General features: G+C 39.6%; 2 protein-coding genes across 5 annotated transcripts in view; one reads left to right on the forward strand and one right to left on the reverse strand.

The window, feature by feature from the left end:
* Positions 1–6687: 6687 nt before the first annotated feature.
* Positions 6688–8111, forward strand: LOC120853021 (PDZ and LIM domain protein 1-like). The gene has a single exon (XM_040226576.1). It carries the CDS (start codon positions 6768–6770, stop codon positions 7755–7757), a length of 990 nt encoding a protein of 329 aa, XP_040082510.1. The 5' UTR covers positions 6688–6767; the 3' UTR covers positions 7758–8111.
* Positions 8112–13877: 5766 nt separating this feature from the next.
* DNAAF4 (dynein axonemal assembly factor 4) overlaps positions 13878–25741 on the reverse strand; it is a 68342-nt gene continuing 56478 nt past the window's right edge. Inside the window, exons 7-9 of one of the 4 annotated variants that reach the window (XM_040226579.1) lie at positions 17570–17720; positions 16435–16540; positions 13878–14559 (exon numbers count right to left, since the gene is read on the reverse strand). In XM_040226579.1, coding sequence (XP_040082513.1) covers positions 14447–14559; positions 16435–16540; positions 17570–17720 — 370 coding nt within the window. In that variant the 3' untranslated portion in view covers positions 13878–14446. Of the gene's footprint in view, positions 14560–16434; positions 16541–17569; positions 17724–25741 lie in introns of all 4 variants that reach the window. The other 3 variants (XM_040226578.1, XM_040226577.1, XM_040226580.1) reach the window with 3 other exon arrangements.

Raw genomic sequence — 25741 nt, forward strand, 5'->3', positions numbered from 1 at the left:
AGTCACTAGGGGATCAGAAAAGTTGGACACAAAAGTTGAATCTTAGGAAACAGCTCAAACTTTGCAGCCTCATGAAATTCTTTCAAATATCCCAAAATATGATATGGGCACAGGAAAGAAAAAAAGATTGGCTTTGTTAACTTCTTCTGAAATATCAAAAATCAAGGCACCGCACAAGATTTCCAGGTGAATGATACAACAGAATTTGAGTTTACCAGACTCCTCTGGCATAAACTATCCAAACCATTTTACTCCTTCACTGTAGGTGCTTGATTTGTAGCAAGTGAAGTCAACTTCTTAACATGTAAAATCTAGAGGTTAACCAAAAGTTCCTTACTATGATAGGTGGTTAGGGATTTTTTTTGTTTTGTTTTGTTGCTGTTGCTAAAATTCTTAAGAAGGATGAGTATCATAGAATCAAGCATGTTGTCTGGAATGCAATTAAGTGGTCATTCAGTGTCTATTAAAGTCCAGGGATTTCAGGGACCCAGCTTCATGGACGGCGAAGGCAATGGCAACCCACTCCAGCACTCTTGCCTGGAAAATCCCATGGGCGGAGGAGCCTGGTAGGCTGCAGTCCATGGGGTCGCAAAGAGTCGGACACAACTGAAGCAACTTCGCAGTAGCAGCAGCTTCATGGAGACTGGATTCTAATAAATTCTAGTAGGGGAAAACACACCAAAAGACATATGTATAAATATATATACTCATTTATATATAAAGATTATAGAAAGTAAATGTTTCTCTGTCTTTATGTAACACTGACATATGTAGTATACATATATTTATACCCATGTAGACATACAGCATGCTGCAGTCCATGGTCTTGCAGAGTCAGACATGACTGGCCAACTGAACAAGATATAAAAATATTTACAAATACTTATTTTACATGTATAAATATATAAATGTAAAATATGTATACATAAGTCAGTTCAGTCACTCAGTCGTGTCTGACTCTTTGCAACCCCATGGACTGCAGCACACCAGGCTTCTCTGTCCATCACCAATTCCCAGAGCTTACTCCAACTCATATCCATCAAGTTGGTGATGCCATCCAACCATCTCATCCTCTGTTGTCCCCTTCTGCCCCCTCCTTCAATCTTTCCCAGCATCACGGTCTTTTCAAATCAGTCAGTTCTTTGCATCAGGTGGCCAAAATATTGGAGTTTCAGCTTCAGCATCAGTCCTTCTAATGAATACTCAGGACTGATTTCCTTTAGCATGGACTGGTTGGATCTCCTTGCAGTTCAAGGGACTCTCAAGAGTCTTCTCCAACATCACAGTTCAAAAGCATCAATTCTTTGGCACTCAGCTTTCTTTCCAGACCAACATCCATACATGACTACTAGAAAAACCAAAGCTTTGACTAGACGGACATTTGTTTGCAAAGTAACATCTCTGCTTTTTAATATGCTGTCTAAGTTGATCATAACTTTTTTTCCAAAAAGCATCTTTTAATTTCATGGCTACAGTCACCATCTGCAGTGATTCTGGAGCCCAAAACAATAAAGTCTCTCACTATTTCCACTGTCTCCCCATCTATTTGCCATGAAGTGATGGGACTAGATGCCATAATCTTAGTTTTCTGAATGTTGACCTCTAAGCCAACTTTTTCACTCTCCTCTTTCACTTTCATCAAGAGGCTCTTTAGTTCTTCTTTGCTTTCTGCTGTAAGTGCAGTGTCATCTGCATATTTGAGGTTATTGATATTTCTCCTGGCAATCTTGATTCCAGCTTGTGCTTCTTCCAGCCCAGCGTGTCTCATGATGTACTCTGCATATAAGTTAAATGAGCAGAGTGACAATATACAGCCTTGATATACTCCTCTTCTGATTTGGAACCAGTCTGTTGTTACATGTTCAGTTTCTAACTGTTGCTTCTTGACATGCATACAGATTTCTCAGGAAGCAGATCAGCTGGTCTGGTATTCCTATCTCTTGAAGAATTTTCCACAGTTCATTGTGATCCACACAGTCAAAGGCTTTGGCATAGTCAATAAAGCAAAGTAGATCTTTTTCTGGAACTCTGTTTTTTTGATGAGCCAACGGATGTTGGCAATTTGATCTCTGATTCCTCTGCCTTTTCTAAATCCAGCTTGAACATCTGGAAGTTCACAGTTCACATACTGTTGTAGCCTGGCTTGGAGAATTTTGAGCATTACTTTGCTAGCATGTGAAATGAGTGCAACTGTGTGGCAGTTTGAGCATTCTTTGGCATTGCCGTTGAAGAAGGCGCTATCGTGAGCACCCTCACTGGCTTATATGTATACATATTTACACATAAATATTTATGTTGGGTTTCCCCAGTGGCTCTGTCAGTGAAGGGTCTGCCTGCAAAGCAGGAGACGAGGGTTTGATCCATGGGTCAGGAAGATCTCCTGGAGAAGGGAATGGCAACATACTCCAGTATTCTTGCCTGGAAAATCCCATGGATAGGGGAGCCTGGTGACTACAGTCCTTGGGATCGCAAAGAATCAGACACGACTGAGTGGCTAATAGCAACACCATAATGGGTACCTATTTACACATAAATATTTATGTCCATATATGTATGTTAGTTGCTCAGTCATGTCTGACTCTTCGCAACTCCATGGACTGTAGCTTGCAGGCTCCTCTGTCCACGGGATTCTCCGGGCAAGAATATTGGAATAGTTTGCCAGTTCCTTCTCAAGGGGATCTATGCCACCCAGAGATCGAAACTGGTTTTGCACTGCAGGCAAATTCTTTAATGTCTGAGCCACCAGGGAAGCCCTCATATAAGTATAACATTTAAATATTTATGTTACATAAATCTTACTTATATAAATATTTTATTTACATGCTCAGTTCGGTCAGTTCAGTTGCTCAGTCGTGTCCGACTCTCTGAGACCACAAGAATCGCAGCACGCCAGGCCTCCCTGTCCATCACCAACTCCCAAAGTACACTCAAACTCACGTCCATCAAGTCAGTGATGCCATCCAGCCATCTCATCCTCTGTCGTCCCCTTCTCCTCCCGCCCCCAATCCCTCCCAGCATCGGAGTCTTTTCCAATGAGTCAACTCTTCGCATGAGGTGGCCAAAGTACTGGAGTTTCAGCTTTGGCATCATTCCTTCCAAAGAAATCCCAGGGTTGATCTCCTTTAGAATGGACTGGTTGGATCTCCTTGCAGTCCAAGGGACTCTCAAGAGTCTTCTCCAACACCACAGTTCAAAAGCATCAATTCTTTGGCACTCAGCTTTCCTCACAGTCCAACTCTCACATCCACACATGACTAATGGAAAAACCATTTCATAGTCTTGACTAGATGGACCTTAGTCGTCAAAGTAATGTCTCTGCTTTTGAATATGCTATCTAGGTTGGTCATAACTTTTCTTCCAAGGAGTAAGCGTCTTTTAATTTCATGGCTGCAGTCACCATCTGCAGCAATTTTGGAGCCCCCCCAAATAAGTCTGACACTGTTTCTACTGTTTCCCCATCTATTTCCCATGAAGTGATGGGACCAGATGCCATGATCTTAGTTTTCTGAATGTTGAGCTTTAAGCCAACTTTTTCACGCTCCTCTTTCACTTTCATCAAGAGGCTTTTGAGTTCCTCTTCACTTTCTGCCATAAGGGTGGTGTCATCTGCATATCTGAGGTTATTGAGATTTCTCCTGGCAATCTTGATTCCAGCTTGTGTTTCTTCCAGTCCAGCGTTCCTCATGATGTACTCTGCATAGAAGTCAAATAAGCAGGGTGACAATATATAGCCTTAACGCACTCCTTTCCCTATTTGGAACCAGTCTGTTGTTCCATGTCCAGTTCTAACTGTTGCCCCCTGGCCTGCATATAGGTTTCTCAAGAGGCAAGTTAGGTGGTCTGGTATTCCCATCTCTTTCAGAATTTTCCAGTTTATTGTGATCCACACAGTCAAAGGCTTTGGCATAGTCAATAAAGCAGAAATAGATGTTTTTCTGGAACTCTCTTGCTTTTTCAACGATCCAGCGGATGGCAATTTGATCTCTGGTTTCTCTTCCTTTTGTAAACCAGCTTGAATATCTGGAAGTTCACAGTTCACCTATTGCTGAAGCCTGGCTTGGAGAATTTTGAGCATTACTTTACTAGCGTGTGAGATGAGTACAACTGTGTGGTAGTTTAAGCCTTCTTTGGCATTGCCTTTCTTTGGGATTGGAATGAAAACTGACCTTTTCCAGTCCTGTGGCCACTGCTGAGTCTTCCAAATTTGGTGGCATATTGAGTGGAGCACTTTCACAGCATCATCTTTCAGGATTTGAAACAGCTCAATTGGAATTCCATCACCTCCACTAGCTTTGTTCGTAGTGATGCTTTCTAAGGCCCACTTGACTTCACATTCCAAGATGTCTGGCTCTAAGTGAGTGATCACATCATCATGACTATCTGGGTCGTGAAGATCTTTTTTGTACAGTTCTTCTGTGTATTCTTGCCACCTCTTCTTAATATCTTCTGCTTCTGTTAGGTCCATACCATTTCTCTCCTTTATCGAGCCCATTTTTGAATGAAATGTTCCCTTGGTATCTCTAATTTTCTTGAAGAGATCTCTAGTCTTTCCCATTCTGTTCTTTTCCTCTATTTCTTTGCATTGATCGCTGAGGAAGGCTTTCTTATCTCTTCTTGCTATTCTTTGGAACTCTGCATTCAGATGCTTATACTTTCCTTTTCTCCTTTGCTTTTCGCTTCTCTGCTTTTCACAGCTATTTGTAAGGCCTCCCCAGACAGCCATTTTGCTTTTTTGCATTTCTTTTCCATGGGGATGGTCTTGATCCCTGTCTCCTGTACAATGTCATGAACCTCATTCCATAGTTCATCAGGCACTATCTATCAGACCTAGGCCCTTAAATCTATTTCTCACTTCCACTGTATAATCATAAGGGATTTGATTGAGGTCATACCTGAATGGTCTAGGGGTTTTCCCTACTTTCTTCAATTTAAGTCTGAATTTGGCAATAAGGAGCTCATGATCTGAGCCACAGTCAGCGCCTGGTCTTGTTTTTGCTGACTGTATAGAGCTTCTCCATCTTTGGCTGCAAAGAATATAATCAATCTGATTTTGGTGTTGCCCATCTGGTGATGTCCATGTGTAGAGTCTTCCCTTGTGTTGTTGGAAGAGGGTGTTACTGACATGTAAATGTATATCTGTGTATACAACATGCCAGGTGAAAAGAATTATAGAGAAAAACTAACACAGGGTTGGAGGAAGAGTGCTTGGACAAGGAGGTATTTAAGGTACAGGCATGTCTGATCAGTTGGTATTTGAAGATGCCCCTGAAGAAAGTCAAGAGAAAGTCAAGTTATTGTGGGAACTGAATATCTAATCTGATGTTCAAGGGAGAAGTTTAATATAATCAATTTAAACAATCTTCACACAGAGATATTATTTAAAATCATGAGATAAGATAACAAAGTGTAGGCAGAATAAAGACCAGAGGACTAATCGTAGGCAACTCATTTAGAAGTCAGAGGGATGACAAGGAATAAACAAATGAGACCAAGAAGTGCCTAGTGAAGTAGGAAGAAATGAGGAAGACTGATACTCAGAAGTCAAGGAAGGAACTTGTTTCCTAAACAGGGAATGACCCAACTTTGGGAAACTATCTTGGAAGCTAACACATAGACTGAGGCCTGAGGGTTTGATTAGGCAATGTAGAGATAACTCGTGCCTCAAGGAGAACTATTTCAGTGAGGTTGTAGAGAGGAAAACCGTACTAGAACAGGTTTATGAAAGCCTGCAAGAAGTAAAAACTTTTTAGTAGCTTTTCTGTACAGTGAATATAGAGATGGAGTAATAGCTGGAAATATATGTGGGGGCCAAAGGTCACTTTTTAAAAAGAAGCAGCATAATTGTATTTGATGGAAGCATATTTTAAGAATCTCTCACCCACAGTAATCAGTCCACAGAGAAAATGTAGCTAAAGATGACTGCAGAGTAATGTTCTTTAACATGACTAAAAAAAAGTACAATGTATAAAATCAAACATATAGACAGGATGGACACAGAATTATCCATCAATTTATAGTATACTTAAAACCAGGATACATAAGAACAAGCTAAAAATAAAGCATTGGCATATGGACTATAAAGTATTAATTTATTTTGTGAGCTACACTAAATAAAGCAGTACATTTGAAATATGCCATCCTAAAGTGTAAAAACTAAACATACTCAATAATTTTTCCAGGAAGAAAGACTGTATTTCAGGTAACAGTTTGAACAATCAGTTCTCCTGGAAAATATTTAAAGCACATTAAATTAAAAACTCACATACTTTAGGAAAATTTTCCTACCTTTACACAATTATCAGAATATTTAAAGTTTTACCTACATTTATTGACTGATTGTCTTCCCTGGTGGTTCAGTTGGTCAAGAATCTGCCTGCAAAGCGGGAGACCTGGGTTCAATCCCTGAGTTGGGAAGATCCCCTGGAGGAGGAAATGGCAACCCACTCCAGTATTCTTGCTTGGAGAATTCCATGGACAGAGAAGCCTGGTGGGTTACAGCCCACGGGGTCACAAAGAGTCGGACACGATGGAGTGACTAGCACTTTCACTTTCACTGACTGATTATTTCTTTAAATACAGCATTAAGTTAAACTAAAGGCTTATCTTCCCAAAGGAATATTTTACCAGTTTGTTTAGGTCTTTTTCCTCTTTTAGCTACAAACTAAAAGACTATCATACTTTCTCCGACAGCTGCCAGGGAGCCCAGTTCGCCGCTCCGCGTCCTGCCCCATCTGTCCCCTCGGGTCGCCACGCGCCGTCGCCGCGCCATGACCACCCTGCAAATAGTCCTGCAGGGCCCGGGACCCTGGGACTTCCGCCTCGTGGGGGGCAAGGACTTCGAGCAGCCTCTCGCCATTTCCCGGGTCACTCCCGGAAGCAAGGCTGCTATAGGTAATTTATGTGTTGGAGATGTAATCACAGCCATCGATGGGGAAAATACCAGCAATATGACACATTTGGAAGCTCAGAACAAAATCAAAGGCTGCACAGACAACATGACTCTCACAGTAGCCAGATCTGAACAGAAAATCTGGTCTCCTCTGGTGACAGAGGAAGGGAAACGTCACCCATACAAGATGAATTTAGCCTCTGAACCCCAAGAGGCCCTCCACATAGGAAGCGCCCACAACCGGAGTGCTGTGCCCTTTACTGCCTCACCCGCCTCCAGCTCTGCTCCCAGGGTCATCACAAACCAGTACAACAACCCAGCTGGCCTCTACTCCTCTGAAAATATCTCCAGCTTCAACAACGCCTTGGAGTCAAAGACAGCAGCCAGTGGGCAGGAGACGAATAGCAGAGCCTTAGACCATTCTCAGCTCCCAAGCGGACTTGTCATCGACAAAGAATCTGAAGTTTACGAGATGCTTCAGGAGAAACAGGAGTTAAATGAGCCTCCGAAACAGTCCACTTCGTTCCTGGTTTTGCAGGAAATCCTGGAGTCTGAGGAGAAAGGGGATCCCAACAAGCCCTCAGGATTCAGAAGTGTTAAGGCTCCGGTCACCAAAGTGGCTGCCTCAATTGGAAACGCCCAGAAGCTGCCCGTGTGTGACAAATGTAGCACTGGCATTGTCGGCGTGTTCGTGAAGCTGCGGGAACGTCACCGCCACCCCGAGTGTTACGTGTGCACCGACTGTGGCACCAACCTGAAACAGAAGGGCCATTTCTTCGTGGAGGATCAGACCTACTGTGAAAAGCATGCCCGGGAACGGGTCACTCCACCCGAGGGCTATGACGTGATCACGGTGTTCCCCAAGTGAGCGGGCAGCTCCCTGCCCAGCGCTGCTCTCCATGCAGCCCCTGCTGCATTTTGTCCTCTGAAAGCTCTGGCCTCTCTCTTCTTCCAAGTTCTGGCTTACTTTGGTTTTGTCGCTGCTCATTCAGTATCACGTCCCCCTTTGCTAATGACTCACGCTGGCTGTGTGATGCCTGCCTTCATAATTAATGGAAAATGGCCTTGTTTGGTGTCCCTTTGCCAGCATCACTGTGTCTTCTCTCTCCCTTCATTCATCTCTGCTGCAAATGGACATCAGCCAAATTCAAACCAAACTGAATTTAATATGTCTGACGATGATTTCATTTTTACTCAATAAATTAATAGACTTAAAAAAAAAGACTATCATAAATATAATTTTACCTCATCAATAATCTAATTAATATTTGACCAAATAATGTTGGTTTTTACTATATATAATAGTTCAAAATTATGCTGAGTTTATTACATTCTAGGTACTATACAAGGCAGTCCATTTATTAAATAAAAACCATGCTTATTTAGGTCATACAAAGGCTAAAATGAAGTGTTTTCTAAGTACTGTCAAAAGTAGCGCCTTAAAAAAAAAAAGTAGTTCCCTGAAGAGAGTGTCTTAAGAAGAGAGATGGCCTTAGGAGTCATATTCCTTTTAAACATTTTATAAGGGGGAATCACAATATCAACTAAATAAATTCCTCTATTAATGTTCTTTCATAGGAAAAAAAAGAGGCAAATCACATCTCAAACAGATGATACTGGTAACCTTGTAGTGACCTGAAGAGTTAACCTGGTTTTATTGTTAGTACAAGAGAGTTAGTTATAGTGAAGTATGTTTTAATGCTTGTAAACAAAGAGAATTAGCCTAAACATTTTAGGAAAAAGGAAGCTTGTTATGTAGAACTGGATGCATGATGCCATGAAACAGTCCATTCATTAAACTAATTATCTTTGTTCTGAGTCCATGTCTGTCAAGCAAATTTATGATTTACCCTATCTAATCTGCTTATAAAGAGAAATGAATTTTCATTTAACCTACCATGACCATGAACATCCTCAGTCAATTTCTGATTATTGCATTAGGAATAAGTATGTAATCTGTTTTACTTACTCTCCTGAGCCTGGTTAATATGACTCTGATCTTGCAGATGGGTCAGTCTTGAGGGTGCTCTAGGGTCTTTGAGAGTGAGACTGAGGCAGATCAATTTAGTAACATAATGAAACACACCCTTGTTTTCAGGATTATTAGGAGACCACATACCAACTTTTTCACCCAGATAGTATATGCAAAAGTCCTTTCCCTTTATTCTCCACATAGATGAGGTGTGTTGGAAAAAACCTGGCTTACCAATGCCAAGTGTTCTTTCCTTGACCAAACTCTAAACAGGCTTCTCTGAGCCAGTTTTTTAATTAGGTCTCATCCTTGTGTAAGCAGATGGGGTAGGGGGTCCCTGGAGAAAAAAACCAGATATAGTTTTTGATAAAAGAGAAGTCATTTGAGGCTTAAACCATTTTGTGATCTAAGCCTGGTCACAATGCTTGACCTTGAACAGGTCTTGATAACAATGATCTTATGGGAACAAAAGAGTAAAGGACTCTTATCAGGCAAGGAACAACAGCAAAGATAACAAATCAAATAAAGACGTCCAAGTCCGCTTCAGTGGTAACTTTCCTGGTGGCTCAGATGGTAAAGCATCTGCCTACAAATGTGGGAAGCCCAGGTTTGATCCCTGGGTTGGGAAGATCCTCTGGAGAAGGAAATGGCAACCTATTCCAATACTCTTGCCTGGAAAATCCCATGGACAGAGGATTGTGGTAGGCTACGGTCCATGGGGTCACAAACAGTTGGACATGACTGAGCGACTTTGCTTTCTTTCTTTTGGTGGTAAAGATTAGCCTGAAGCAGTTTCTTGAGTTGTTCTGAAGAATTTAACCCCCTCCAGGGCTCAGAGTTGGACCATAAAGAAGGCTGAGCTCTGAAGAATTGATGCTTTCGAACTGTGGTACTGAAAACACTCGAGTGTCCCTTGGACAGCAAGGATGTCAAACCAATCAATGCTAAAGGAGATCAATTGGACGGACTAATGCTGAAGCTCCAATACTCTGGCCACCTGATGCAAAGAGCTGACTTACTGAAAAAGACTCTGATGCTGGGAAAGATTGAAGGCAAGAAGAGAAGCGGACGGCAGAAGATGAGATGGTTAAATAGCATCACTGACTCAATGGACATGAATTTGAGCAAACTCTGGGACATAGTGAAGGACAGGGGAGCCTGGTGTGCTGCAGTCCATGGGGTCATATAGAGTCAGACATGACTTAGCAACTGAACAACAACCAGGGCTCAACCACCAGATCTACTGGAAGCTAAGGGATGATGATGTTGGACCTTTTCTAACACTCCTAACTTCAATCAACTACCGCTTGGAGCTCTGTTTACTTTGCCAACTCCAAGGAGAATTCTTTGCTCAAGCTGTTTCATGAATATGGATGCACCTTTAGCTTAAAACTTCCCCAATTTTGGAGCTTGGGGGAAAGTCCCTAGTGTTCTCTTTACTTGCTGCAAGTAATAAATCTTTCCTTGTTTGACTTGGTTATGTCTAAGTTCAGTTCAGTTCAGTCACTCAGTCGTGTCCGACTCTTTGCAACCCCATGAATCGCAGCACGCCAGGTCTCCCTGTTCATCACCATCTCCCGGAGTTCACTCAGACTCACGTCCATCGAGTCCGTGATGACATCCAGCCGTCTCATCCTTGGTCATCCTCTTCTCCTCCTGCCCTCAATCCCTCCCAGCATCAGAGTTTTTTCCAATGAGTCAACTTTTCGCGTGAGGTGGCCAAAGTACTGGAGTTTCAGCTTTAGCATCATTCCTTCCAAAGAAATCCCAGGGCTGATCTCCTTCAGAATGGACTGGTTGGATCTCCTTGCAGTCCAAGGGACTCTCAAGAGTCTTCTCCAACACCACAGTTCAAAAGCATCAATTCTTCGGCGCTCAGCCTTCTTCACAGTCCAACTCTCACATCCATACATGACCACTGGAAAAACCATAGCCTTGACTAGACAGACCTTAGTCGGCAAAGTAATGTCTCTGCTTTTGAATATGCTATCTAGGTTGATCATAACTTTTCTTCCAAGGAGTAAGCGTCTTTTAATTTCATGGCTGCAGTCACCATCTGCAGTGATTCTGGAGCCCCCAAAAATAGTCTGACACTGTTCCCACTGTTTCCCCATCTATTTCCCATGAAGTGATGGGACCGGATGCCATGATCTTCATTTTCTGAATGTTAAGCTTTAGGCCAACTTTTTCACTCTCCTCTTTCACTTTCATCAAGAGGCTTTTTAGTTCCTCTTCACTTTCTGCCCTAAGGGTGGTGTCATCTGCATATCTGAGGTTATTGATATTTCTCCAGGCAATCTTGATTCCAGCTTGTGTTTCTTCCAGCCCAGTGTTTCTCATGATGTACTCCGCATAGAAGTCAAATAAGTAGGGTGACAATATACAGCCTTGACGCACTCCTTTTTCTATTTGGAACCAGTCTGTTGTTCCATGTCCAGTTCTAACTCTTGCTTCCTGACCTGCATACAGATTTCTCAAGAGGCAGGTTAGGTGGTCTGGTATTCCCATCTCTTTCAGAATTTTCCACAGTTTCTTGTGATCCACACAGTCAAAGGCTTTGGCATAGTCAATAAAGCAGAAATAGATGTTTTTCTGGAACTCTCTTGCTTTTCCATGATCCAGCGGATGTTGGCAATTTGATCTCTGGTTCCTCTGCCTTTTCTAAAACCAGCTTGAACATCAGGGAGTTCACGGTTCACATATTGCTGAAGCCTGGCTTGGAGAATTTTGAGCATTACTTTACTATCGTGTGAGATGAATGCAATTGTGCAGCAGTTTGAGCATTCTTTGGCATTGCCTTTCTTTGGGATTGGAATGAAAACTGACCTTTTCCAGTTCTGTGGCCACTGCTGAGTTTTCCAAACTTGTTGGCATATTGAGTGCAGCACTTGCACAGCATCATCTTTCAGGATTTGAAACAGCTCAATTGGAATTCCATCACCTCCAGTAGCTTTGTTCGTAGTGATGCTTTCTAAGGCCCACTTGACTTCACATTCCAAGATGTCTGGTTCTAGATTAGTGATCACATCATCATGACTATCTGGGTCGTGAAGATCTTTTTCGTACAGTTCTTCCGTGGTTAGGTTATGTCTAAAGACTACCATAATAATTTTTCCTTTTAACAATCTTTTACTCTTAAGTTTTGATGATAACTCTATTTGGGAAGAATGCTTTTATCATAAATGAAATGGGAATGTGCATATCTCTAATTTAACTCTATCACTACTTCAGTCTAAGACAAAAGTCCCTTAACAGAAGATTTGCTCAAAAAAGGTCAAGTAGTTCATGAATACAAATGAGTATCTATTGCTTTTAAACCAAGACTTATAGGATAGGGTCAAAAACAATAACTAACTACTTAAAACTCCCTTTTACCTCCTCCAAAAATAGATCCTTTGTGCTTAGGCTAACTATTGGGCCCAGGTTTTTGTTTCTGATTGGGATGTAATAGGAATGAGATAGGAGGGAAGGGAACAGGGCACAGCCTTTAAAAGAATGCCACAGTCATTGAGGATAGAGAAAAAACTGGTTAGAACCAAGTAGGTCTAAGATGATGGAAGGTTTTTGACTACCAGCAGCCCCTAAGCCTCATTACATGCTCATTCTAATACACTAACTAAATGACACAGCCACAAGTGCCATGACAGTTCCGAGGCAGACTGGAAAAGGCCAACAAGTGGGCATGGCCCAATTGCTGGAAATCTCTGCCCTTTCTCCAAGATAGCAGGAATAATTCTCCCACTCGGTAGGCCTATGAAACTACCCAGCCCATAAAACTAACTACTCCCACACCTGGGCACAGCTCTCACCTTCTGAGATGGCCTGTATTCTGTCTATGGAATGTGCATCTCTAAATAAACCTGCTTTCACTTTACTATGACTCGCTTTTGAATTCTTTCCTGCCCAAAGCCTACCAACCTAACCTGATGGCCTGTCCCTGGGATTCATTGAGACCCGGGATGTGACCATCCTCTCGTGCCCCGTTTTTCCTGCAATAGGAAGAGCCTGAGAAAAGACTAGGTTGGTTAAAGTATTCTGAATGTCAAACCGGAACATGATATACAGAAGAACCACCTTTTTTGTTTTTTCATACTTAAGATAAAAGTTCATTTTTCTCCCACATAACAGACAAGTGGTTCAGGATGGGTAAGTAGATCTGATCTGCAAAGTCATTCTGGGACCTAAGTTGATGGGTTATCTCTGCCACCGTTAACATGAGGCTTCCATCTCTGGGTCTACGGTGACGCCATTTCCCAGATAACCACCTTTACTTTGGTTACATTTATTTTTAAAAATAAAAACAAACCAGGGCTGATTGTAACAAAAAGCAATCCTATGTCACCAGAAGTTCTGATAACTGGGCAGGACTGCTACTGAAGTTATCAAGAGTTGCTTTATAGAAGTAAAAGTTTAAAGGTTGCTGAACTAGGATGCTCTTACCTATTCAAAAGTATTACATCTTTTTTTTTTTAAAAAAAGACTGTTTTATGATCCACTGAATGACATCTGATGACCAAATACTGTAAAACTTATTCCTAAAAATTTCGTGGTTTTCCTTAAAAAACCCCTAAATATAATCACAGAGAATTGTGACAACTGTTATATGCAAAAGGGAAGCTGTGCTGGTTTTGCTTAATGCTTGCACCATCACAGTGATACAACACAACTGGTGGTGCAATCCAGTGCCAGTATCACAATATTCTAAGTTAACATTTTCACCCTTTGCTGTCTGTTTTTTTTTTTTCCTGGTATACTTGACAGTACTAGAAAACAATCTTACTAGAAAAGTAATCATCATCAGATAGTATTATAAAATATGATCCATGGTTAAAGCGTCTCCCTGGAATGTGGGAGACCCGGGTTCGATCCCTGGATTGGGAAGATCCCCTGGAGAAGGAAATGGCAACCCACTCCAGTACTCTTGCCTGGAAAATCCCATGGAGGGAGGAGCCTGGTAGGCTACAGTCCATGGGGTCGCAAAGAGTCAGACACGACTGAGTGACTTTACCTCATGCTTTGGCGACACTCCCTACAGCTGAAGATAAGGTTTTCCAAAAAGTTGTTTTAGTAATACTAAAGGTAAACTGGTCTAACCTAAAACAACAGGTAGTGGAGCAGTATTTTTTTAAAAGAAGGTTCTGTGCATTTAGAAACTAAGTGGAAACATCAATATTGATTATACCAAGGCCAAGCATTCAAACAATTAAATTGAGTAGTTAATACAAATAAAAATATTTTATAAACACAATCTTTTATTTTAAACTTCTTGTTAAAAATGAATCAGTAAGTGTCCTAGTAATCACATCAACAAATATATTGTTAGTCATAAGGGAAAGCTGAATTCAGTAACAAAAAAAATCCTGTAGTAATATGAAACAAATAATTTAAATAATTATTCTTATTTTGACTTACTTATTCAAAAACCATTCAAATCAAACATTTCCTTTTCTACAGATTTATAATATTCTGCCCTCTATGGAACTAAAGACAAAGTGATTCTGTATAATCAGCCATAATATGCACAGATTTCTAATGCCTCTAGTTATTTTGTTAAACTTAGAACAATACCTAGTTGCTTCTTGTAGTCATTTAGATTCTAGTTCTGTTCCTTGAATTATATTCCGAATCTTCTCAGCATCATTTTGTACAATTTTGTTGGATGGATCAATCTTAAGAGCAGCTTCATAATCCTGTAGGCCTATATTTATATAGCAATGATGATCAATAAAATATTTTCTAAGTACCTGTGTTATCTAGACAACATTTTTTAAAAATAAAAAAAAATCGTTAAATCCATGCTTCAGCGTAAGTAATAGGTTTTGGTCAGATTCCCATTTTCACATACATGTCTAGACTAAAGAAATTTTTAAGTAATTTCAGAAATAACTACAATGATTTTAACCAAGATTCAGTAAGAAACAGTAATTTTAAACTGAAATACAAATAGGCTAACAGCTTAAACTCATTAAAGCATGAACAGACTCAAAACTCATATATCAAAAGGACACTTTTATCACCTCAATTAAAAAGTAATTAATGTTGTCTTATTTCAAAATTCTAGATCCTAAAAATTAATTTTGGTAGACTTAATCTATACTTTATATAACTCATAGACTACAGTTTGTGCTTTTTTTTGTAGTTATCCTATCTATAAAATTTCTTTGTGAAAAATCGGTTAAAAAGAAAAGCATTGTAGATTGGATGTTAAAAATATATTACTGAATCTAAATCTTTACCAAAAAATTCAGTGGGAATAATTTCTTTGTGAATAACTCTGGTGGCTCAGTGGTAAAGAATCCTCCTGCAATGCGTAAGACACAGGTTCGATCCCTGGGTTGGGAAAATCCCCTGGAGAAGGAAATGGCAATCCATTCCAGTATTTTTGTCTGGGAAATCCCACAGACAGAGGAACCTGGTGGGCTACAGTCCATGTGGTCACAAGAGTTGGACACAAATTAGGGACTAAACCACCAACCACCAAGGAAACTTGAGTTCCAGGTGCTATAGATTTGACATGCCACTTCAGGCAAATCACTTAATGTCTCCAAGCCTCCATTTTCTCATCTTTAAAATGAAGGTTCAATAAAGTCTTTAAGTTCAGAAAAGTCTATGATGCTGTAACTCCTAAAGAATGCTTACAGTGTTTCATTCCTGTCTTGATAATTTTTATCCTCATGAAGCTGGGTATGACTCAAAGAAAGGATAGGCACATAAGCCTAATTTGGATGCTTTGGTTAGAAAAATCTAAAAATGACAGAAACAAGCTTACAAACAAGTCAGAAATAGAAAACTTTATAAGCTAGAGCCCATTTCCTGGCAAGACATTATCAGGAATTAGGCCTTTAGGTCGTAAATGAAGAGTATCTGGGTGAGGGCGTATGAGAAGAGCATTGAAGATAAAACTCTGGGACAACATGAATAACTGCAAACAGTTCTTAAGTACATTAAAAACGAAAAACAAAAGAAGTTAAAACACTAAAAATCAAATAAATATGGCTTCTACATACATGCGACTGAATTAAAAACCTTAGTACATTCTCACAAAAATAAGCAATTGATCATGCACTGTGCTACATCAATTGTTTCTGAGCTTATGCATGCATGTATGTATGTCTGTCCTGGAGTAGGAAATGGCAAATCACTCCAATATGCTTGCCTGGAAAATTTCCCAGACAGAGGAGCCTGGCGGGCTACAGTCCATGGGGTCACAGAGAGTTAGACACAACTGAGCATGCGTATGTGTATATGTGCTATCTGTGTGTCTGACCAAAGAAGCTAATTTTAAAATTTCCATTATTTCTTAAATGATTCATTTATATCCTTTATCACACATTTTTTCCACAAAAAGTTGTCTGATATTACAGCATCTCCCTAGAGCTAGGGAGATATTTATAACTTGCATTAAATCCCTTCTACAATGATTTTTTAAAATATTTCAAGTCATCTTTTGCCAGATAAATTACAAAGAATAAATTAAACGCTAAAAGTATAAAATAATGGAGTCATCTTGAATAATGGCAATGACATTTTTTTTCAGAGTATAACCTGGAACTTAAAACATTTCATCTCTTACCTTCTACATACAATTCTAGTTGACAGAATGCTGTTCCACGACGTATGTGTGCCTTCATTCTTGCATTAGCGTTGTCTGCCACAGGAGGTGTCAATATTTCTAGGGCCTTACAGAAAAAAATAGGGAAAAACATAATTTCCCAATTTAAGCTTGAGCAAAAACAGGATAAAATTCAACCTTAAAACAAGCCTCAGGCCCTCACCCACCTAAAATTTTGGCTTAACTGGACAGGAATTTATCAAATACATACATTTATGTTGAACAATTTTAGGGCTTGTTTGACTGTTCCTATATGAGATCATTCCCTTACCCCCAGACTTAGGTTTTGGTTTATCATTTGAAACTTTTACAGCTTTACCTTTACTAGCAGAGATGGTTAAATAGCATTAATTTAGTTAATGTTATTAATTCCAATAATAAACATACTATGTATAATGCTTTTATATTCAAATTTGGTGATTCAGTTTATTTAGTCATTCAATAAATATTTGTACATGAAATTGTGCTAGTAAAATGAAAACTGGATCATGAAAATATTGTCAAATCTTCAATAACTTAATGAGATTGAAGTATGAGGACTTAATTGTTTCCCTTCATAGTCTCAATCTCAAGGAAACACATAACAGATTTTGCATGTGAGTTTCCCTTAAAATGTTACTTTGATATGGAAAAAAGAAGAAAAAACTAGAAGTTTAAGATAATGACATGCTATTCACAATGGAAATTAGGATATACTAAATTACTCTGAAAATGTAAAAATGATTATGGAGATATCCTTCTATTGTGCAAGCTGTCGTTACATCAAGTCTCTTTCTGTCTCCCACTGTCTCCAAAACTTTATTAAGAAAAAAGGTGGGTACAAACTGACTACCATTTACTAATTTCCTTTTGAACTTCAACTGAGACACTAAGGCAATTGATAAGGTATCTCTAATCTAACTTGAAATCTCAAACTACACCAATAACTTTTCCATAAAAAAACTTTTTTTCAGTAAAAATATGTAATAAGCAAGAAGATTCTTAAAATCATTGCATCTCAATTATTTAAATCTACCCGACAAAAGATAAAGCCATCATTTCAATCAATCATGGGAGCAGAACAATTTTAAAGCAATATATATAAATACACACATACCTTAGAAGAATCTTCGATGGCCTTGTGTAAATTTTTCAGTTTTAGGTGGCAAGCAGCCCGATTCAAATACAGTAGTGGAATCTTATTATTTAGTCTTATGGCTAAGTTGTATGCATTAATAGCTGCCAAATAGTTTTCTGTTGCAAACAATCTGCTAATGTGACAAAAACATAAAGAAAAACACTGTAAGACTGAAACAGAAACACAGAAAAACCATCTAATTATATCTGGCAGAGGGGATGGATGGCTGACCTCTCTTCCCTTCCTTGAATCATACACTGGACATGGCACTGAGGTACCTATCCTCCAAACATCAGCGTGTAATCTGAACGGGACTGGCCTCACCTCCACCTCCAAGGGCAGTTAATTAGCAACTTAAACCAGTAGGCATATTTCCATCCTCCTTGCTACAATGATTGACACAGGGATGGATTTTTTACCTAAACTGCGTTTTCAGAATGAAGCCTGTGATTTTGTATTACCAAAGTTGGAGAGCGAAAAATTGGGAAAACGCCCCCTGCTGGATACAAATGTAGAAACCACACAAGCCAAAATTGTTGCTGTCGGTTTTGAAACTGTGGGAGGAGCCAGCACTAGAATAAAGCTAATACTATGGAATTATGAAAAGAATAAGGCAGAAGGAAACTTGAGTTCTTAGTGATACAGTTAAGCTGTTGGATCAAGCTTTAACCAACAAGTAACACACCTTTAGTTTTTTAGTTATGTAAGCAAATGCTGTTGCTGCCAAGTCGCTTCAGTCGTGTCCGACTCTGTGCGACCCAATAGACGGCAGCCCACCAGGCTCCTCCATCCCTGGGATTCTCCAGGCAAGAACACTGGAGTGGGTTGCCATTTCCTTCTCCAATGCATGAAAGTGAAAAGTGAAAGTGAAGTTGCTCAGTCGTGTCTGACTCTTCTCTACCCTCTGGACTGCAGCCTACCAGGCTCCTCCGTTCATGGGATTTTCAAGGCAAGAGTACTGGATTGGGTTGCCATTGACTTCTCCGATGTAAGCAAATAAATTCCTTTAAATATTGCTTATTCCTGTGCATGCTCAGTCGTGTCTGATTCTTTGTGACCCTGTGGACTGTAGCCCATCAAGCTCCTCTGTCCAAGAAATTTTCCAGGCAAGAATACTGGAGTGAGTGGGTTGCCATTTCCTCCTCCAGGGGATCTTCCTGACCCAGGGACTGAATCCACATCTTCTGTGTTTCCTGTATTACAGGCAGATTCTTTACCCACGAGCCATCCTTTAAACATCCTTTAAACAGTTTAAATTGGGTTTCTCAGTTACTTGCAAATGAAAGCATTCTAATAAATAAATAAATGAATTCTAATAAATTCAGTTCAAATCTCCCAAAATTCTCTTCAAATAAAGATACATACATAGTTAAAGGATTTATTTAAAATGTAATTTCTTTTCTGTTTTTCATGTACAATTCCTAGTATTTTGAAAAATACATAAACATAAGGAAAATAGAAAGTCTTTGCCAAATATAAAAATGCCATATAAACAACATTTAGTAGTCATTTCCAGGCAACTGTACTATACACTTCACAATTTTAGAATATTAAACACAATGACTTCAAAAGCAGACCCATAAAAGCACCCTGCAAATCATGAATAAAAGGTAAAAGGATACCACACTGACATCTAACCTAAGTCTGACTCAGGTTTAAAATAACCTGCACAAACTAGAAAAGCTAATTCTTGGGAACAGTTTACATTTCTGAAATGTCTCATATCAGCTAGGATGCTTCTGACCACAAGTAACAGAATCTCAACTCAAACTGGTTTAAACAAGGAAGGAAACAGATCACCTCACATTAAACCACCTTAGAGGGAAAGGCTCCATACCCCATGTAATCAGTAGCACATGGGTCTTATCAAGGCCTCAGGTTCCTGCTTCATCTTGGGGCTGGTTTTCCTCATGCATGGTTCAAGGCACCACACTCAGGCACGATATTCATTAAAAGAAAATAAGACAGTATCTTCTGGTATATGCTTCTTGAGATCAAGAAAACCTTGCCAGAAATCTCCCAGTTTACCACCTTTCCCAAATCTCATGGATCAAAAATACCGAGACTTAAAAAGTATTTTGCCTTAAAAAACCTACCAGTTTCTCTCGTTCTCAGTCCTTCCACCCATTCTCTTTCTCCAATTTCACTCCTCGGTTCTATACACTGCTCTTTGGAAACTTCTTTAAATAATTCAACAATATGACCATCTTTCCATGTTAACAAATACAGAAATATACTATTTTTACAGAGATCTTCACAGAGGTTCCCTCATTTGTGCAAGAATTTCTAAAACCAGTCTGCTGCTACTGATGGACACTCACATGTCTTGTTTCCCAATATTCAGCTTTTATAAACAATACTGTAATAAACATTACTGTGTGTACATATATATATATATATATAAAATACATACACCAGCAGTGTAATGACAATAATCTTGATATGCTGCAGTCAATCCAGAATTTATTCCTGTCTATGTGACCCTAAGTCACATAGACAAGGTCTACACGCCTAAACAAAATAGAGACTCTGCCAGCAAGGATAAAAGGAGACAATAAACATTGGCTAGATAATCTGTTGTGTCCACTACAAACCTTCTTTTTAAATTAATTAACATTTAATTGTAAAGTTTACCATTTTAACCATTTTGAAGTGTACAGTTTAGTGGCATTAAACACAGAAACACTTCACACACTTTCATATAACCATAACCACTATCCATATCTAGAATGTTTCTATCTCCCCAAAACAAAACTCTGTTGAATTTAAGCCAAGGGATGAAATGCATTCATCTCCAGAGGCTTTGTTTCATGCTAGCTTCTATATTTACACAAACGCAAACAGTCCAACTGTCCTTTACTGTGTTTAAACTCATGGAACAGTTGTTCTCAGAAGGGTTGAGGTGGACAAGCCTTCCAAAAGAGCAATAGTTTGAGAAAACTGTTCATGAGCTTGTATCTACATACCACTATACAAAAAAGATAATAATGTTAGGTAGGTAGAACAGGGAAAAGGAGTCCAAAATGGTGGTGGCTACCGACAAGGAAGGGAAAAGCCCGCGAAAATGAAACAAAAGAAGGTCCAAGGACCGGAGTGAGGACCTCAGGTAAAACAAACAACACTCCTGGCTGGCCCAATTTACATAGGACAAGCCCAGGGAGAGATAAACATATAAATAGAAGAGCCAAAGCTAGCTCTCTCTCTCTCTCCCGCGCACTGGGGTGCTCTTCTCCTCGTGTCTTTAGATTGACGTGCCCTCACGCCTCGAAGATGGATTTTCCTGCTATCTTCTAAGTAAAATAGAGCTGTAACACTGAGCTGTAACACTGATTTGTCTAAGAGCTATAACATGGTCCATGTGAGACCTGAGAGCTATAACACGATCTATCCAACACCTGCACACGCCGAGGGGGCTTTAATGTCCATCACTCCAAATTTTTGCTGTGACGAGACAAAGAATCGAGGAACATACACTTGCGTGACAATAAGAACCTACTGTATAGCACAAGGAACTCTACTCAATACTCTGTAATGACCTATATGGGGAAAGAATCTAAAAAAGAGTGGATATATGTATATGTATAACTGATTCACTTTGCTGTACATCTCAAACTGACACAATATTCTAAACATCTGTATGCCAATAAAAATTTTTAAAAAAGAACCACTGTAGGAGGTTTAATAGGAAGAAATATGAAATATTAAACATTTTCTATGTTTGCATATATATTAAACTATAAACGCAATGAACATTATATTCCTAAAAGTTTAACACCAGTACAAACATTCAACAAAGTATAATTTGTTTTATGACTTTCAGAATGTTTCTGAACTCAGAAATAGCTGAATTTCAAAAGGAAAGGGGGAAAAAAAGAAACCTCAGTCTTAGGGGCAGTAGCATGTGAACAACAAATTTAAACACAAAAGCTAATAACCAGTAAGTCTCGCCTGATGGCTCCAAATAAAGCAATGACAGTGAAAAGAATTATGCAAAAATACTCACTGAAAACATACTGAGTCCTTATGGTACTCAGCGCCTGTACAGAAAAACAGAAGAGATGTGGACAACTGCAAACACTATCATCATTTTTACAAAGATTGACTGGTTTCCACTGCAAAGAAACATCATGATTGGCAATAGCCAGAAAAGCCAAACATTTTGAGCAACAGTTGAACATAAGAGCAGCCATAACAAGCAGAAGTGATTAGAAAAGAAGCAATTTGGAGGGAAGTAAAGAAAGAGACAGAAAAAGAAGTTAAAGAGAAATCAAAAGCAGTGGGGCTTAGAAACAGCAGTGGAGGCCAGGAGTAACACATATTCCAACAGAAGACACAACAGCTCTGTTTGTGGGCAGGAAGAACTCTAACAGCACCTACTCCTCAAAAGATTTTGAAGGTCCTTATTTCTTTCAACATTTTATGTGGGTAGAAAACATTCTTGGTATTTCAAGAGCTTCTAAAACTGAGTATTACTACACCTTAGTGAAAGAACATCAACCAGTACAATTTAGCACTCAGGATGTAAGGAGGTAAAGGATGCTGTACAACTAAATAAAATGACAAGTTAGGCCATAATGGTGACTGCACTGCAATGGAATATTCTGGGTTGTAAAATGCATACAATCAATCAACAAACAAAATCATAATTATGTCAAAGAAGTTATTTTAGAATATGGATTCTAAACTTCAAGTCAGACAAAAGACAGTATAAGAAAACTGTCTTATCTCTACAAACAAACAGACTTGTAAAAAATGCAGCAGAACAAGGCAGATTTGGCAGATCTGTTCTGAAAGTAGACAGATCCAAGAGGATACTGGGAGACAATTCTCCACGGGTCTTCTATGTTCCTGCATGTCATATGTCAACAGATGCACTGAGGGCTTTTGCTTGGGACTATCTTTTCATAGATGTTTGAATAGTGGACATCCTTGGATGACAGAGACATGGTCTCTCTCTGAGGCAAATAATAGATTTGTTTGCTGTTCAGTATAATAAAGATATTATCACCCTGTGAGGCAAAAGTTGGACAGGTTTGCTTATAATACTCTTGTAAAAAATTGCGTTCCTTAAGCTTGGCCTTCTCAGCTCTGGTACAAACCTACTTTGTGTACAGCATCCACTTGGGTCCACTTCTGCACTGGCCCTATTGGATTTCAGATGAAGGTTATACTATGTGACATGCCTTGAATAGTAAAGTCCTTCGTGTTTGACTCAAGAGTCTCCTGACTTCTGCCAGCATCTGTGAAACTGTGGTAAGCTAATTCTTCACAGTTCTTGCCAGGGCATAGATCCAAACCAAAGTACCAGAAAGAAATTCACTCTGGCAAGCAGAACCATATCCTGTGTTGGGAGAAGTTCGTAACAGGTGGTTAACAACCAGCATCAAAAAGTCCAACATGATGTAAAAGGATATCCAGACAGGGAGACAGAGTCCAGCTACAGAAAATTCACAAATGGCAAGCAAACAGGGATTCAGACTGGCACAAGTTGGCACTAGGTGAGTCAGTGAGCAAATGGCAGGTTCCTACACACAATCCTGGGGGGGGGTTCAGAAGCAGAATTAACCTGGGTGGCAAGAGAAAAAGTAAAAGCAAATTGCAGCCTCAATCTTAAAAGGACTGGAGGATTACGCAGGTTATTAATGTTGGCACTCAGGCCAAGAGAAAAAAAAAAGATTATTCAGACACTAGAACTATTATAGGTAATTTTATGTCATGACAATAATAAGCTGCTGGGTGCTACCAGATTGCAGAATTACATATAGTTAGTTTCCTCCTATCTAACATTATAATTTGCTGTACAGAGTGAGGTATGCAAATGGGATTCAAGTAGTCCTGTATCATGAGAAGAAGAAACTTTCAGTCTGTGGTTAAGACAGTCCAAAAAAACTCATGCTGAAACTCAAGTACAGAGGAACACAGGTGGGATAAAACAATGATCGAGCTAACCTTACATGACTAAAAGTGTCTGGAAGGGTAGTTATTAGTTATTCACAGATTCTGAGTCATGTAAGGCTGTTAAATAACAACACGCCACGTGAACATCTAAATTAGAGCACAGAGACTGTTTTATGTGAAATGTTCTTAGTAAAAAGCTATCTGGTACAATGTTAATTGCAAAAGGTAAAATGTTTTCATGAACAAATAAAATTACCTTAGTTGATTTATTTTCCTGAAACGTAGATTTGGCATTTAAAACTAAAGATTGGCAGTAAAAGACTAGGTAAAGAAAAATGAAAACATTCTATGGCTCTTTCTCTTTTGAGAAAGAGTAGACTCAAAAGAGTCTCTTTTGAGTAGATACAATCCCGTGAAGAGTTTTCTCAAATAACTGTTCTTTTGGAAGGCTTGTCCACTTCTACCCTTCTGTGAACAAGTGTCCCGTAAGTTTAAATATAATAAAGGACAGTTGGACTGTTTATGCCTGTGTAAATATAGAAGGCTAACATGAAACAAAGCCTCTGGAGATGAAAGCATTTCATCCTTTGTCTTAAATTCAACACTGCTTCTGAATGGCGTCTATTACGTCTGTTTCTATATTCTGTACTGTGTTACATGGCTGAAGACGATACATTTCTAATAATTACTACCTTTCCTTTTATCTGCTCATACTTGGCACTACGATTAGCTGTACTTTGTTTCTCTGTACTAAGTTTTCTCCCATCTCTCCTCATTTTTAACTCTCCTATTTTGCTTCTCTTTGTACCTAACTGTAGGCAGCACTTTACAGCATCATCTTTTAGGATTTTAAATAGCTCAGCTGGAATTCCATCACCTCTACTAGCTTTGTTCATAGTAATGCTTCCTTTGGGACTTGGCCATCCTTACCCTACATCCTAACTGGTACAAAAAAACCAACAGAGACTAAGGTGATTGTAATCTACCAGTCACACTTCACCACAATCAGGTACACTTTTTTGCACTAGGTTGATACCAATTCACTGCTTCTGCCAGTTGTCATATGCACACACACACTTCTTTTGCTGTACCTGTGAGCAAAATTCCAACCCTAGCTCAATGATCTTATCTGTCCTTTCCATTCAAATCGAAATCACATCACTGGTATATCAGAAATAAAACCAGGGTTTACCTGGTGGCTCAGTGGTAAAGAATCCTCCTGCCAATGAAGGAGACACCAGGTTTGATCCCTGATCTGGGAAGATCCCACATGCTGTGGAGCAACTAAGCCTATGTCACAACTCCTGAGCCCGTGAGCTGTGGCCACTGGAGCCCACGCGCCCTAGAGCTCACACTCCACAGGAAGAGATGCCACCGCTATGAGAAGCCTGCACATCGCAAATACAGAGCAACCTGCACACTGCAGCTAGAGAGTAGCCCCCACTCACTGCAACCAGAGAAAGCCCATGCAGCAATGGAGACCCAGCATAGCCCAAACATAAAGACATAAATAAGTTTATCTATAAAAAAAGAAATAAAACCAGACTAAACACTGTCTAGGACCATTTAGCCAGGCCCAGCACCATAACACATTGTGCCAGACGACTTTCTAACTATGTCCAACAACCTGTCATCTTTGGGCACTGATCAAAAAGCAGCTGCTTCTAGCCCTCACAAGGAAGTTCACATTTGCTGGTTTTTCCTGTTCTCATCCCCCTCTATTCCTTTACACTTTCTTACTCATGATTGACTCCAACTCCCACCCCCATCATTTCTTAATCCTCAATTTTTCCACACAATGCTTCTTAAAGTACACTTGGCTCTCCCTGGAGGGTAGAGCTATCTCTACCACCTTCTCTACGGAGGATTCCCTCCCCACATCATGTGAGGCGCTAGGACCACAGGCATTCTCCAGATTCCTTCTCCCAAGTTCCAAGCTATAACTCTCCCTTAATGAAAAAAAAAATCATCATCCTTCAGGACTCTGACATCTTTACCCTATAACCGCTGGTCACTGTCATCTAACTGGCTTTTTAAAATCATTCTTCTCTTATTCATTGAAGTCTTTGATACCTGGCTCCCAGCATGTGTTTCCAACCCAATTCATGCCATAATTCCAGAAGATTCTAAAGTTTAGGTATATGACCCACTTATCAGTTTAGCCCTGAAATACCTGGGACTCCTTAACTCAAGGTGGCAAGAATACAGAAGAAATATACAAAAAAGATCTTAATGACCCAGGTAACCACAATG

This window comes from Oryx dammah, unplaced genomic scaffold, assembly GCF_014754425.2.
Source record: "Oryx dammah isolate SB20612 unplaced genomic scaffold, SCBI_Odam_1.1 HiC_scaffold_26, whole genome shotgun sequence".
NCBI classification, from domain to species: Eukaryota; Metazoa; Chordata; class Mammalia; order Artiodactyla; family Bovidae; genus Oryx; species Oryx dammah.

What these genes read in the sequence shown, in the direction of transcription:
- LOC120853021 (XM_040226576.1), top strand. Translation starts at nt 6,768, where the DNA reads ATGACCACCCTGCAAATAGTCCTGCAGGGCCCGGGACCCTGGGACTTC.